General features: G+C 43.0%; 1 protein-coding gene across 18 annotated transcripts; it reads left to right on the forward strand.

Annotated features, from left to right (window-relative positions):
* Positions 1 to 1,609: 1,609 nt before the first annotated feature.
* LOC100384169 (putative 3-deoxy-D-manno-octulosonic acid transferase mitochondrial) lies at positions 1,610 to 14,082 on the forward strand. Of its 18 annotated transcripts, none has more exons than XR_004857010.1 (14): positions 1,616 to 1,996; positions 2,090 to 2,132; positions 2,550 to 2,672; positions 2,880 to 2,999; positions 3,079 to 3,157; positions 3,307 to 3,423; positions 4,199 to 4,296; positions 9,227 to 9,317; positions 9,710 to 9,829; positions 9,922 to 9,992; positions 11,060 to 11,277; positions 11,359 to 11,429; positions 11,789 to 11,879; positions 13,814 to 14,082. XR_004857010.1 is itself a non-coding variant. In NM_001366860.1 (12 exons), exons 1-11 carry the CDS (start codon positions 1,692 to 1,694, stop codon positions 11,243 to 11,245), a joined length of 1,353 nt encoding a protein of 450 aa, NP_001353789.1. In that variant the 5' UTR covers positions 1,610 to 1,691; the 3' UTR covers positions 11,246 to 11,277; positions 11,359 to 11,535. The 18 variants fall into 18 exon arrangements, 6 of the variants coding, with proteins under 6 accessions (NP_001353789.1, XP_035821905.1, XP_035821906.1 ...); XR_004857003.1 differs by having other exon boundaries at positions 11,039 to 11,277; positions 11,359 to 11,436; positions 11,789 to 11,887; positions 13,814 to 13,855; XR_004857005.1 differs by having other exon boundaries at positions 11,039 to 11,277; positions 11,789 to 11,887; positions 13,814 to 13,855.
* Positions 14,083 to 16,194: the final 2,112 nt, after the last annotated feature.

Consider the following 16,194-nt stretch of genomic DNA (forward strand, 5'->3'; position numbering starts at 1 on the left):
TGGACCCGCAAGTATGTAGTACGGACCCCCATGGGCAGGATCTGGGCCTCCGTGTGTCCTGTCCGAGACCTCCTCACAGGGGTCCCGGACCTCCCCGTTTGACATCCGAACCCCTGGCAGGCGGGCCCAAGTCTTCAGGCCAGCATGTGCCCTTGGTCCTCACTCTTCGCTTAGGTAGGGGTCTGGTGACGCCAAGTAGCTCATGGGCATGGGGCAGAAGCCTTCGGCTAGAAGTAAGCTCGCCGCTCACATTCAATGTGAGCGGCTGAGGCGTGCTCCACCATGCACTAGGCATGTGCAGGCTTTTGTCAGACGGCGGAGGTGCAAATGATCGCTCCACGCATTACCGAGGCGGACAGTTGTGTGACAGTACCACTAAAAGGGCTTGCACAATGCTAGGATATCCAAACATGACCTAAAGATTGAAAGGACCAATTTGATGTCCTCGATGGTTCTGACTAGGTGCTTAGTTGTAGGGACTAAAGTTTAGCTCGTGTCACATTGGATGTTTGAATGTCTATTACAGATATTAAATATAGCCTAAGTATAAAACTAATTACATAGGACAAAACAAAAATTTAAAGCCTAATTAACCAACGATTAGCAAATGTTTACTGTAGCATCATATGGACGAAACACGAACCAATTAGACTTAATAAGTTTATCTTGTCATTTAGTTCTCATCTGTGTAATTAGTTTTATATTTAGACTATATTTAATAGTTATGATTGTATCTAAATATTCGATGTGACATGGACTAAATTTTAGCCCAGAGAACCAAACGCCCTTAGTTTTTGTCACCGACCTATCATGTCCCTTCTCTATCTATAGGCTATTCCCATCGTTGTCTCTATTGTCGTTCATAATGGTTGAAAATGTTGACATCTAAGGCCTTTTTTTTAAATATCTAAAGATAATATTTAACTACTAAAATCAGTTATAGAAATTCCAAACACCCTAGCTAATAACCTAGTTAATTGTTAACTACCACACAACTATTATGCCATGTTTGTTTACCCTCTAAATTATATAATCTAGCTTAAATATGTTGATATCTAAACAAACAACACAAATTATTAAGTAGATTATGTAATCTAGATACCTAGGTTATAATAATTCTTAAGCAGATTAATAGTGCTTATATAATACATAAGCTCGATTATATAATCCTGGAATAAAACAAACATGGCCTCAATTAATTCATTAGCTAGTTTCCTTAGCTAATAATTTATTAGATGACTAACTATTAGCTCTAGAGATTCTAAACAGAGTCTAAAAGAATATTAACTTAGACAATTTAATTTCTCTCAAAACTAAGTTATCTATTTTTCTTCTAGTTAAAAATATACAATAAATAAAATGCCTGATATGTAACTATGATTTTCAGTTTACAAAAATGACTCGTGAGTTAGTGGAGATATTCTTACCCCTTTCTATTACTCGAGGAATAACTGATATTTTATCATTCTAAACGTTTTTTTATTTTTTAATAAGTTTATAACAGATATGTCAATTTAATTTATATAGTGAAAATGTTATTAGACTATGCACAGCAACTTTCCTATTTTACTCCTTATTTCAAAATTACACTCGGTCTACCGTGTGAAAACGTGTCTTCTCCGTCCTGCGAACTGGCCTCTGCCATCCCCGTTGCCAAAACAACTCTTCCTTCGTTCAGTGTCGAACTATCGATGCGGCCGACCCGCGCGGCGTCGCGTGGGGGATGGGCGTTATACGAGCTGTACAGGACAACGAGCCGCGTGGCGGCGCCGGCAGTGCTATTGTGGCGGCGACTGCAAGGGCTGGAGCACCCGACGCGGTGGCCGGAGCGGCTAGGACGGCCGTCCGCGGCGCGGCCTCGGCCGGGCTCTCCGCTCGTGTGGTTTCATGCCGTATCCCTTGGCGAGGGAATGGCCGCGCTTCCCATTGTTCGCCACTGCGTCCGCCTCCGTCCCGGCCTCCCCGTGCTTTTCACCACCACCACCCTCTCCTCGTCGTAAGCTCCCGTTCTCAGCCACAAGTGCCATTTTCAAAATTCAAATTGCGTTGTCGTCCCCTAAATATCTACTACCATTTGGCTTGTATGCAGCGAAGTTATCATGGATCTACTCCCTGATGGTGTCATATATCAGGTGCGTTTGCAGACTGCTCATGTAGCTTCAGATCCTGTGGCTGTGCTGGATTTAGTTTAGTGGGGATGAACAGTGCGTTTTCTTCGTAGTGCTATTTGATAATTCGAATAGGTGTTGCTTTGTTCATCTGTTAATGCTTCACCATGCCTAACTAGATAACCATACATTGATACAGTACAGTTGTAATATCACTTAAAATTCACAGGATCATTGGGTATTTACCTAACTACTGCTATTGGGTTGTAATAGTAAAACTTTGAGTGAAAATTGGGAGGGAAAGTGTAGTTTGTCTAGATGCTGGGACTGGCTGCCTTAAGGATTTCGGAAGTCTACATTGGAAGCAGCTTCATGTGCAATTTTTGCATGCTGTGTTTATTTCTCCCTTCCAAGTTCCAACCTCATTTTTTATGCGTGTAGTTTGCTCCTCTTGACTGTCCTACTGCAATAGATAGTTTTATTGGATACTGGAAGCCAAGTTTGGTACTTCTTCTGGAAAGTGAACTCTGGCCAAACCTCATCATGTCTGCAGCAGCAAAAGGGGTAAGTGGCTTTCTCATAATTTTGGAAATTGGCCAGATCACTTTTCATGATCATGCTTGTTTTCTAGTTCCTAGTGTTCATCCTTCTCTTTAGTTTTCCATACTGCAATAGCAGAGCTTTATCTGGACTATTCATAGTTTCTGCACCATGCATTCATGCTGTAGGTTGTAGTTACTTATTTGTCATGAATTGTCTACTCATCTGCAGATTGCAGTGGCTCTTTTAAATGCACGCATATCATTGAAATCCTTCAACCACTGGTCGATGCCTCTAATGTTCCCATTAGTTTCTTTGATGCTCTCTAAACTATCACTTGTTGTCCCATTGGTAAGTACCCATGGCAATGCTGACGTTATTTTTATGTACATCTATTACTGCTGCCATTATTCGTTTCTTATCATTACAGAGTACTATTCAAGCTGTTCGTTTTCAGCTGCTACATACACCACCAGGAATCATACATTTTGCTGGAGATTTAAAATATGGTATACTCAAGTTTTGTCTAGTCTTTCCTGAGAATAGATTTTAAGTGATCATATGAGTGATTTAGTTTTAAAGATTGTCTTGGGAGCTTGAAAGATAACCAGGTTTACAAATCAAATGATTTATTAGATGATTCATGTAATTCACATAGCTGTTGGAGATGTTAATACCGGGGAGAATCAGGTCAAGGAAATAAAAGATTTGCAACGGCAGTTTAGCAATAGGCCCCTCTGGATGGCTGCTTCTATTCACAGAGGTGAAGAAGAAGGTAAGAACTCAGGATCTGCACCTCTTGCTGATTTCTGGACTAATAAAATGTATTATATCACTTATTCACTTCAGTTCCAGTAATCTGTAAAAATAACTGTTAGCATTTCACATTTTCATAATAACGGTTACTCCTGCTATCCCTAATCTGTGTTGACTTCTTCGAGTTCTCTAAGAACAACTTTGATTACCACTCCTGCAACCGTTGATTTCTGAAAATGGTGTTAGAATCTTATACCAAGAATAACACTTTCAATGGCAGATATATGATGTCATTACATAATGGTGAGGATTAAAAGTTTAATTTACATTTAATTAAGATAGTTAAATAGCGTATATTTATAGATTGTCATACTAATGGAATATTTGTTCAAGATATACAGGAGTACTGTATCAATTCTTCTATATCCTCAAGCTTGGAATAAATCAATACTAAAAGTGTCTTTGTTTTAGAGAATCACCTCTGTCATAGTTTCATTCATGTAGTTTTATCCCCCCCCCCCCTGAACAATATTCATGTGATTTCTTATGAATGATCTTCTGTCATATCATTATTCTGCCTCATTTCTTGTATTTCTGTTTGTACTCTGATCAGGAAAAATGGAGTGGCTTTTGTGAAAATACATCTCAGTTATTTATTAATCATTTTCACATTTTCAGTATGGAGTGACTTGGAGATATTACATTCCTGACTTATTATTCTTGCGTTCTCAACATGAAGGGAATGATTTCAGTTTTTTCACAAGCCATCTTGATTTTTTGCTTTATTTTTTCAGTCATCCTCCGCATTCATGAAGAGTTGGTCAACGTGTATCCCGTTCTACTACTAATTCTTGTGCCAAGACATCCTGAAGACTGTAAGAATATTTCCTTGGTACGATGACGGTGCCTTTCTTGCCCCTTTTAATTCATTTGAGTACTTGCTTCTTACCATTATTTTATAATATCATATCTTGCTGGGTACTCAAGTCAAAACAATTAAACACAAAGGTAAGTTACCGGTGACCGACTTCATTGTTTAGAATTTGAATTTCTTCGGCAAGAACAACAATAAAGCCTTTTTGTCCGAAGCAAGTTAGGGTAAGCTAGAGTTAAAGCTCAACAGAAACCACAAGTCAAGATTCAGGCACATAGATAGCTATTTTCCATGTGCTTCTATTCAAGGCTAAATATTTGGTTATATTTCATCCCTTCAAGTCTTCTTTTATTGTCACTTTCTATGTCAACTTCGGTCTTCCCATGCTTCTCTTCCCATTAGTATTGCGTCTTAGAATCCCACTACGCATTGGTGCCTCTGGAGGTCTTCAATGGACATGTCCAAACCATCTCAACCAGTGTTGGACATTTTTTTCTTTAATTGGTGCTACCTCTAGCCTATCACATATATTATTATTCCGAACTCGATCCCTTCTTATATGATCATAAATCCAACACAACATATGTATTTTTGCAACACTTATCTATTGTACATGTCGTCTTTTTAGGCCAATGTTCCGCACCATACAACATAGCAGGTCTTATCGCCGTCCTGTAAAATTTGCCTTTTAGCTTCTAAGGTGCCATCTTGTCATTACAGAATGCCAGATGTTTGATGCCACTTTATCCACCCTGCTTCGGTTCTATGGCTAACATCTTTATCAATATCCACGTCTCTCTGTAGCATTGATCCTAAATACCGAAAAATATCTTTCGTGGGCACTATTTGACCTTTCAAACTAACATCTTCCTTGTGTGTAGTAGTGCTGAAATCACATCTTAGGTTGTCTCCAGCAACGTTCTCTATATTCATCCTCTATATCCATCCTTTACAGTCTTCTTTAAAAGATTCCATCCTCTATATATCCTTTCTCTCCAACAACATACTCTAAATCACGTCCTCTATACGCAAATACCTATATTAGAGACATTTTTTTTATTTTTTACATACGTATTTGTCATACTCTCAAATGTATTGTACATATTTTAGTTTTGCTAAACCGGTTATTTAAAGTATTCAAATGGATAGAGGACCGTTTAGAGAAACTCTATATATAGAGAATCCAGCAGCGTCCTCTAAATTTAGAGGACCGTTTAGAGGACGCTGCTGGAGAGCATAGATGACCGTTTGGTCCTCTATATTTAGGGTAGAGGAGGCTTTAGAGACTATTGCTGGAGCCAGCCTTACATATTTGGTTTAGTTCTACTAAATCTAAAACCTTCGGACTCTAGAGTCTCCCGCCACAACTCTAGTAACCTATTTACTCTTGCACAACTTTCATCAACTAGCACTATGTCATCCACAAAAGGCATACACCAAGGGATTTCTCCTTGTATGTCCCTTGTGATCTTATCCATCACTAAGGCAAAAAGGTAAAGGCTTATTGCTGATATTTGATGTAGTCCTATTCCAATTGAGAAGGCATATGTGTCTCCACTTGTTCAAACACTAGTCACAACGTTGTTGTACGTGTCCTCAATGAGTCCAACGTATTTCATTGGAACTTTATGTTTGTTTAAAGCCTATCACATAATATTCCTCAATATTTTATTGTAAGCCTTCTCCAAGTCAATGAAAACCATGTGTAGGTCCTTCTTCAAGTCTCTATACTGCTCCATCACTTGTCTTATTAAGAAAATAGCTTACATGGTTGACCTTCTAGGCATAAAACCAAATTGGTTTGTAGAGCTTCTCGTTATTCCTCTCAAATGATGCTCGATAATTCTCTCCCATAGCTTCATAGTTAGGCTCATCAACTTAATTCTTCAGTAATTAGTACGACTTTGAATTCCTCCCTTATTCCTGTAGGTCATTACCAATCTACTTCTCCACTCATCAGGCATCTTGTTTGACCGGAAGATATGGTTGAACAACTTGGTTAGCTATACAATAGCTATGTTCCTGAGGCATCTCCATGCTTCAATAGGCCCATCTCCTTAGCCCATTTCATCCTTTTCAATGCCTTTCTAACCAGATTCTTGGATTCTACACACAAAGCTCTTATTGGTGTCGTAAAAAGAGCCATCTAACTAAAAGGTGGTGTCCCATTCACTCTATTGAACAATTTATCAAAATACTCTCGTCATCTATGTCTGATCTCATCCGCCTTCACCAAGATGTGCTCTGTTTCATCCTTAATGCACTTAACTTGGTCGAAGTCCCTTGTCTTCCTCTCATGGACCCTAACCATCCTATGTATGTCATCTCCTTTCTTCGTACTTAAATTTTGTCTCCTTTACCACACTTACAACTTGCTTTCTTGTTTTCTTTGCTACCTTATACTTCTCTATCTTATCTACCCTGCACTGCTCACCCCTCCCTCCTGAGGCTCTACAGCGCCACCTGGATCCACGCCGCCGCCACGTCCAGGGCTACCCGCCGCCCCTAGGGCTGGCCGCCGCGACCCAGAACGCCGCCGCTGGTCCAGATCCGTCGTTGCCGGTCCTCATGCCGGTTGCCCGCGCCGCCGCCTCCCATGCCGTAGGGGGCTCCTTTCCCTCGGCCGCGCTCACCCCTTCGTGCCGTCCTCTCCAGCGCCGACCACCTCTTCCATGGTGTGGCTGCCCTGCATGCCTCTCCTCTGCGCCGCCGGCATCTCCGCCCGTGCAGCCCCTCGTCATCGCGCTGGCGACCTCCTCACTGCCTGCGTTGACACCCAGCAGCGCCAATCTTTTGAGCTTTTTCTGTCGCTGGCGTCGACACCCCTTGCTAGGCCCAACGCAAGCCCCTACCCGACTGGATCCGCCCCCGTCACCCTTCCCCTTCATCGCCTTCGTTGGATCTGTCGTTGCTGCGGCCTTCCCAGCCGGATTCACCGCTGCTGCGACTTTCCCGGCTAGATCCCCCGTCCCTTTGGTCGGATCGCCGTCTTCCAGGCTGGATCCGTGGCTGTCGTGGCCTTCCCAGCTGGATCCACCGTCACCCCTTCTATTCTGCCGTGGGCGCGGCCACCATGACCGGTGTAGACACGTGCGCTGCCACCGGCCTCCATGGCAGGGCTCCTCGACGTTTAGACGATTGAAGAAGCAAGAAGGTCGTCCTGCTGGTGCTCTTTTGTTGTGTCGCCCTGTCGACCGTTGACGCTCGAACGTCGACCCCTCCTGAAGAACTGGCTACTAATGCGTGTCTCCCAACCACGACCACCTCGACTTCGGCTACCTCGGCATTCAGGGGCTATCGTCTTCTCGGAGTCCACATCGGTCTCTACTCTAGCTGCAGCATTCACACCCTCACGACGCTGCGACTGCGGGGGATTTGAACCTGTCGGCTCCTACCTTCGACTTCTACTCCAGTCTCATCGTGTGCGGTGCCCACGTTGCGACTACGGGGGGATGTTAGACTGTGTGTGTGGGTCGGCACCACCGTTGGGCTGCCGGACCATTAGGGTTATGGTTAAGTCTCTAATATATGTAACATTTTCCTATGCAATACATCAAGGGGTTTCCCACTCCAATAGGATTCTCTCTTCCTAATGAAAGTGTTAGCTATCAATAGGACAAAAGCTACCGTAAAGTCCAAGACTTCCTCTTCCTCCTAATTCCTACTACCATATCCAAAACCTTCATGAACCGCCTAAAATCATGCACTTGTTGTTCCTACATGCCCATTGAGATCTCCCATGAGAAGCTTCTCAGTAACAAGTAAGCTTTAACTATGTCATCTAGGTCTTCACAGAAATGTCTCTTAGCACTTTCATCGTGGCCTACTTGGAGGGAATACACACTAATTATGTTCAAAACCCAACACCCACGACAAGCTTGACTAAGATAATCTTATCTCCTTGTCTTCTCATATCCACCACTTTGTTTTTGAGGCTATTATCAATCAAAACGCATACTCCTTTTCTATTTGAAGTTGTCCCTATGTACCAAAGCTTGAAACCACTATTGTCCACCTCCTTTGCCCTCTGGCCATTCCATTTAGTCTCTTGGATGCATAAGACATTTACACGTTTCCTAGTCACTGTCTCAATTAACTCCCTTACCTTTAAGTGAGCCTACATTCCAACTACCAAAACGGTTCCTGGTTGGTTTGACTAACTTCTTATCATTCGCACCCATCGATGATGTGAAGGTCACATTTTTCACTACACCCGAGCGCCGATGTAGTGCGCCACTAAAAAAGTAGTGGCTCGATCCTTCCTCACTTGACATCGTGCCCAGATCGCGATAATGCCGCTTCAACAAGGGGTGCCGATCCATCCCTTGCCCATTTAACACCATACTTGGGTTTTGATATGACGCACCGCTAAGAGGGTTATGCCCCCAACGGATTTATTTCGGGTTTCATCTCTATTGGAATAGCTAGGTTTAGCGATAGGGCCTCTAGATGAGTTGGTTAGGTGGTTTGAGTAGCACTCCTCTGGTCCTGAGTTTGACTCCCTGTGAGAACGAATTTCAGGTTGTGGTTAAAAAAAATCCCCTCGCCTGCCCACGCTAAAGCATAGGTCTAAGGCCTAGTCCTGGTCGTGTTTTCACATAGGCTACAGTGCTGCCGCGCATGTGTGGGATAGGGGTTCAAGGATTTTCTTGACCTGCGTAAGGTCTTCTTCTTAATATAATGTCTGAGAGCTGTCTTACCCCCCACAGGTCGAGTTTTGAATAGCTAGGTTTAACGTTGGCTCGCTAAGCCTATCACAACTCTCCTCCTTTACCAGGGCTTGCGACTTGCTATGCTGAGACAACATAGGCGGAGTTTGAATTTCTTCATCATGAAGCGATTATCATGCATTTTTAATTTAGGATTCCAACTTTGTTCTGGTATGAGATGCTATTCGTTATGATAGGATAATATATCTGAACACATATCTTTGTGTATGTTGTTGTAGGCACTAAAGAAACAGAAGGTCAATTTTGTGCTGAGGTCAACTAGGGAAGTGGTCTCTTCAATCACTAGGGTATATATGGTTGATACTTTAGGTTTGTGAACATCTACTTCTTAAAGTTGATGTACTTCTGCAAATTATGTGTGCCATATTTTAACTCCCTAGTCCCTCCTCCATAGTCTATTCTGAAATAGTGACCATATTTTGATCAAGAAAAAGCATGCAAAATAGATTTTGGCCTTTAATTTCTCTTGTTACAATGTGTTGTCATTTGCTAAAGAATCAACACCATTGCAATAAGCACTTCAAGTCTTGAAATACAAATTTATTGATGCAAGTTTTATGTCCTAAACTTGCACATAGTTTGAACAATTGTGAATTGTTGGTCAAAGTTTGTAAAGTTTGGCCTTTTCTTGTAGACAATATGCTTATCATTCTGAGACACATGGAGCATTAGCTAACAGCATAAAATACCATGAAAAACAGGGGAATTAAGAATGCTTTACAGGGTCACCCCAATTGCAGTTGTTGGTGGTTCATTTCTACCTGGCTTAGCCGGCCATAATTTTTCTGAGGCTGCTGCCGCTGGTTGTGCTGTTATGACTGGTGAGTCAAAGGCATCGGCATACTTTATGTTTGACATTTCTTTGTGAAAAGTCACAATATTTGTTGTTCGTAAAGTGAACTCTGGCATGCAGGACCCCACGTTGGACACTTCTACCATATGCTGGTCGAAATGTGGCAAATAAATCCTTTAGCTGTCAAGCAGGTAACAAAAACATAAACTTATTTTCTGGTATTTTGCTACCACTATTCTGTGACTAGCACACCATTGGATATATGTGTGCGTGCGTGCGTGCGTGTGCGCGGGGTGGGGGTGGGGGTGGGCACAGGTTTTAGACTTCCTTGTTTTCCTACTACTTGCTGAAATTAGTTGGGCATGATAAATGTCATGTACGGCCACACATACGCCAGGCGTAGGAGAGCCCGCGATGTGCGCCGAGCTGAGCAGGCAGCAAAGGCACATGCGCAGCAGGTGAGTGGCTAGGATGGAAAGTAGTCATCTGATTGATTGCGCATGCAGCAAACATAGAAGGCGACCGCCTGATTGATTGTGCATGCAGCAAACATAGAAAGAGATTGGCTAGGAGAGAAAGTAGCTAGCTGATTAGTATCCTTCCTATTTTGATTAGATCTTCAATCAAGGAGAACCTTCTCCATTTGTGTAAGCCGCCGGCTATATATATAGCCATGTATGGTGGCACTTGGGAATCAATCAAGAATTACCTATCAAGTCTCTTCCTCTCTTCTCTAAACCGGCGACCAGGAGAACTCCTGTCGACGGGTAGCTGCCCCCACGCCGAGCTACCCGTCGACAGGAGAAGTTCTCCTGGTCGCCGGTTTAGAGAAGAGAGGAAGAGACTTGATAGGTAATTCTTGATTGATTCCCAAGTGCCACCATACATGGCTATATATATAGCCGGCGGCTTACACAAATGGAGAAGGTTCTCCTTGATTGAAGATCTAATCAAAATAGGAAGGATACTAATCAGCTAGCTACTTTCTCTCCTAGCCAATCTCCTTCTATGTTTGCTGCATGCACAATCAATCAGGCGGTCGCCTTCTATGTTTGCTGCATGCGCAATCAATCAGATGACTACTTTCCATCCTAGCCACTCACCTGCTGCGCATGTGCCTTTGCTGCCTGCTCAGCTCGGCGCACATCGCGGGCTCTCCTACGCCTGACGTATGTGTGGCCGTACATGACAATAAAATTCATGTTTAACACAGATTTGGGCTTGAAATTTCTTTCAGAGTGTTCTTTTATTCATTCAGGTGTCAGGAGAATTTGAACTGCTGCAAACACTAAAAGAACTGCTTGGTGATGCCAGCACTCTGGGAGCACGTCAAAGAGCTGCAAAAGATGCATTTTCGATTATGTCAGATGGAGTTGTGAACCGTGTATGGGATTTAGTCTGCAGGCTGGGCATTGATTCCCAAACAAATACGTTGAGCAGTTGACTTAGCTGAGGCTTATTCTTGTAATCTCTGTGGTACGCTCGTGAAACCAAAATTTCTCTGATGGTCTGATAATAAGCTTTCACGGCACATTAAGAACTAATGATTTATTGTAGGGACTGTAGGAGTGGAAATGCACAGGGAGACTGAAACCAAAAACCGGCGATTGTGGCATGCTGGCGACCTGGTGAGTGGTGAGTGGTGACAAAGGACTAAGCTCACATGATAGAACATATATCCACGTCATTTGCTCGACTTGCTCCTGTCGGAAATTTAGATATATTCCATAAAAATCCTTTGAGATGTCTGTCATCTTTTCATTTCCTTGTAGCATGGATATGATATATTTTGTCATTCCTTAGTGCCAGCCAGCAGATGATGTTTTGCAGTGCCTTTTCCTTTGTTAAATTGGCACATTCAAGGCTCCAGGAATTTCAAGGGCCATGCCAATTTTAGGGTTAGATGTGAACTGTTAAATGCATATGACATGCTTTTTCAGGCGTGATATGTGTGATTGATGTTCTTTTCTATCTTGGCAAAGTACAGTTTTGGGGATAGGAAAGCGGGAATGGGAAATGGACACAATTTCCTCGAATGTATGCCATAGGTTGGACTGCAATTTGCAAATTGACCTGAGGTAACCAGGTACCTTTTATTTCTTCCACACCTCGTTCAACAGTGCACACGTGGTAGAGAAGTAACCTCTTTATTCCAAAAGAAATGCATTTGATTACGAGTCAATTAAGACATGTTTGGTTCACTACCTAAGTTGCCACATTTTGCCTAACTTTTCTGTCTAATGTTAGTTATTCAATTCGAACGACCAACCTTAGGTAAAGTGTGACACATTTAGCCACAAACCAAACAGCCCCTTAATCTCAAATTTAACTAAATATATGCCAAATCCTGTGTGCTGTTATGCGTGTGAAGGAAAGACTACTTTGTCTCTGTCTTCTTGTGTGCGTTGCGGTAGTTATACTGCCCTGTGAATGTGGAAAAACCCACTGCCCTGTGAATGTGGAAAAACCCGAACCGCAGCCCTCTGATACTATCGAACGGTGAATACATGGCATTTTGTCTGTCTTTCCTGTTCGGCTGCCCTTTTTCAAATGGCTGTGCCGGCTGCTGCTGTTTGTTTACTAGTAGGAACAAGAGAACGTAGGAAGGTGTTGGTGTTGATTTGGGGCTAAACACTAGTAGCATACAGTCTGTCGGTGTTCTCTGTGGCGGTGTGGATGGTTCGTGGTGCTGGGTTGGATGGTTCGCGACCCTGTGGCAGGAGCAGGTCTCCTTTGGTCATGTGTTGGACGGTCCGCACTTACGCTGAGGGCCGTCTTCCTCGCGTGCCCTGGGATCGGTAGGCTACCAAGACATCATCTGTCACACCCGGTTTCAGAAGGCAAACCGAATATGAATTATGTACGTACCAGGATTAGAATTCACGTACACAGTAATTACATAAATGAACATGATTGCACAGTGCTTGAATAATAACATAAAGAGGTATTAACTTATTACAACATGATGTCAAAGACATCCACAACCATCAACTTAACAAGTAAATCAAAGTGCTAATGCGAAACATAGTAAGATAAGGCCTTCACAGGACTGGGGGTTTGTCGCTAATCCAGATCTAAAACTCATCATAGTCCTGAAACTACTGAAAATCTAAGGATTGACCTAAGGATTGACTAGCTTTGTATTACCTTGTCCTTGATTACCTTTTGGGTTACTATGGTTAGCTTCATGCTATTGTTTTACTTTAATCAATAAACATGATATGAACACTTATGATATGATGTTGTCATTATGATTATGATGTTGGACTGGTGATACTTTAGGGGGCTCGAGCGGTTTCTCGAGTGCCTCTCCGTAAGGACCTGTTCGTTGGATGACCGCCCGAGAAAACAGTGCAACCATGAGGGTGGTATGGGACGCCCTTAGCTGAATAATTAGAGGAACTAGGGTGTAGTTCGCTTCGCCGTCGTGCTGTCAATGGGGCTCGGTGTATGCGGCTCGCTCTGCCGAGGGTGGATTGCCCCTTGGGGAGGAGTGCACTACATTTAGGAAACCTAAAGGGCGGCTACAGCCTCAGGGAATATTTGTAAAGGCTTCGTAGTGAATCCCCGGCCGTTCACCTCGGGAGTGAATAAGGGTCTTGCAAGCCCGGGCTAGAGAGGGAATCACGGCTTGTGGGTAAAGTGCGCAACCTCTGCAGAGTGTTATGAAACTGATATATCAATCGTGCTCGCGGTTATGAGCAGCCAAGGGGGCTCCATTGATTAGTGACACATTGAATCATGGCTACTTTGTTTACAAATGATGATGAGAATAATGTTGGTTTCTATTGTGATTATGATTATGATTATGGTTTCTGGTATTCTTTTCGTATGAGAAGAGTATTTTTGGGTTAACAACTTGAGTTAATGTTTAAATCTGGCTGTCTATTAGTAATAATTACCTGATCAACTGCTTGACCTTAACCCCACATAAAGCTAGTCCACGATAGCCAAACGGGACATTTGTTGAATACGTTGATGTGTACTCACCCTTGCTTTTACAAAACACCAGGTTGTCTTTGGTGCAATCTATGCTCAAATAAAGAAGGTGTCAAGGCGGATCTCCAGGAGTTCCAGGACGTCGACGAGTTCGAGGATTAGGCTAGCGACCTCCCCCAATCAGCTGACTGTGGTGGGTTAATTTACGTTGGCTACGTTTCTATTATGTGCACTTTGATTTATATTATGTAAATGACTCTAGTCTTTAATATTATTACTTACTCTTTATTGTAATTCGAAGCTTTGTGCTATGCTGAGTCATTTATGTAATCGCTGTGTACATGAATTTCTGATCCTGGCACGTACATGGTCCGCATTCGGTTTACCTTCCAAAACCGGGTGTGACATCGCAGTGGATGGGGGAGCGGGTGGGCGCGGTGGGGGTCACTGTGGGCATCTTGTGTAGCCAGTCGGGTAAGCGGGTGTGGGGAGGCGGCTGTCACGGTGGGTGCGGGGGAGGAAGGTCATGGGCTACGGTCCGGGGTGCGCGCCAGCATGGCGAGATCTGTGGCGGGTGCGGGTGGGGGGGGGAGGAAGGTGACGGGCTGCGGTCGGTGGTCTCAGGGGCACTGTGGCGGGGCATGGCGAAGCACATGTGGACGCCCACAATAGCTTCATATAGAGTAGCAGTGATTATGTAATGTAGGGAAATGAATTATAAAGTGAGTATGACATAAATATGTTAGAGGACACTTGCCTTCACCGAACAGCTGTTGCTCAGGTCTTCTCCTTCAACTCCTTCGGACTCCGCAAACGGATCGTTATCTATGCGAGTGCAAACATACAATCAACATTATTGAACCAGAAAGAAACAATACACCATACAAGAAAATAAATCAATTAAATATGCACGCGACATAGAGCTCGCATTTTACGACTACACGAGAAAGGAACCTGGACGGTCGACACTACGGTCGAGGGACCTCATGATTACTCTAAGCAAATATAAATAAAATTCGCGTGATTAGTTGGATAAACACGCACGGAAAAGGGGGCTATCTCGCCTGATCTGATCTACACACGGACTGTCCGTGCTAACCCATGAACTGCCTGAGGCGTGGACCGTCCGGGCCTCATGGCCGGACCTAGAGATGGCAATGGGTATCTGTTACCCGAAACCCAGCTTGTTTTTACTCTATTACGATACGATTATGAGTCATTTTTCTTACCCACGAGTTTATTCACGGGAACAAAGTTGTACCCATCGGGTTTGTGGGTACAGGTACGTTCTTATGCTACCCAAACCTGCAAACCCGTGGATAAAATATACCCGACTCAGTTATATTGTGTGCCTCTTATATCATGATCTGCTAGTATATAATTAGGCAATAAACTTGTGATTGTGATATTCTAGTGAACCGTGGAGTTTGAAATTCAAGTTACTTGCATTGTAGTCTTACATAATTTGTTTATCTATTTTCTTATTCCAAGTTTAATCTATTAAATATTTAAAATTCTATGTGTCTAGTCATAATAATGCCAGGCGTGGGCAACCTGCGGGTACCCGTTACCCACAGAGGCATGAGTATGGGTATGATTTTGTACCTGAATGCGGGTATGGGTTTTTAGCGGCCATGTGTTTTATTCGTGGGTATGGGTATGGGATGGTAGTACCCATCGGGTATGTACCCATTGCCATCTCTAGCCAGACCGTGCAGCCTTCCCAAGTGCCACATATGGTGCTCAACGCATGCCTCCCTGCCTTTTAGGACAACTAAGCGATCCAAAAGCACCTGGTACAAGCTATCAACAACTCCATGTGAGAACATCGGTTTTTAAGCATCTTGCCAAACACTAGGATGATATCGCTTCAAGAAACGACCATTCAATGCCTTATACACTTTTTGGATGTAGATAATCAAGTCCAGAATTGGGAATTTTAATCATGATTTCTGAATGCTGTTGTTTGGTTGTCTAACGAATTCAGAGCTAGAATTAAAGCTCATTTTTAAATTGGACTTTAACTAAAAAGTGTTTCTCATAATTTAGAGCCAAGACTCTAGGTATTGGATGGAATTGTAATTCTAGATACATCCAAACAACAGATTTGTATTGAAACTCATTTCCAATACTAGACAACTTTGGTATTGGATCTAATTCAATTTTAACATCTCTAATATCTACATCCAAACGAACCCTTATTAGGTAATTCATTACCTTGCAATGTCTGCAACATGTATGCATTACCAAAGATTACTTGTGTCGGTCTCCTGAGTCAGGACAACTCCAATAACTTTATCTTCCGCCGCAATACACAACCTGAAAGACAACATGTTCTTCAATGCTTTCGACGCTGGGACTGAAGATAAATAATCATTGATAGGATCAAATGCCTACTGTTATCTACCCCTAAGTGATATCAGCATTATTTTTAACCCGGAGAATAGGAGTGAA

This window comes from Zea mays, chromosome 3 (assembly GCF_902167145.1).
Source record: "Zea mays cultivar B73 chromosome 3, Zm-B73-REFERENCE-NAM-5.0, whole genome shotgun sequence".
In the NCBI taxonomy this organism is placed as follows: domain Eukaryota; kingdom Viridiplantae; phylum Streptophyta; class Magnoliopsida; order Poales; family Poaceae; genus Zea; species Zea mays.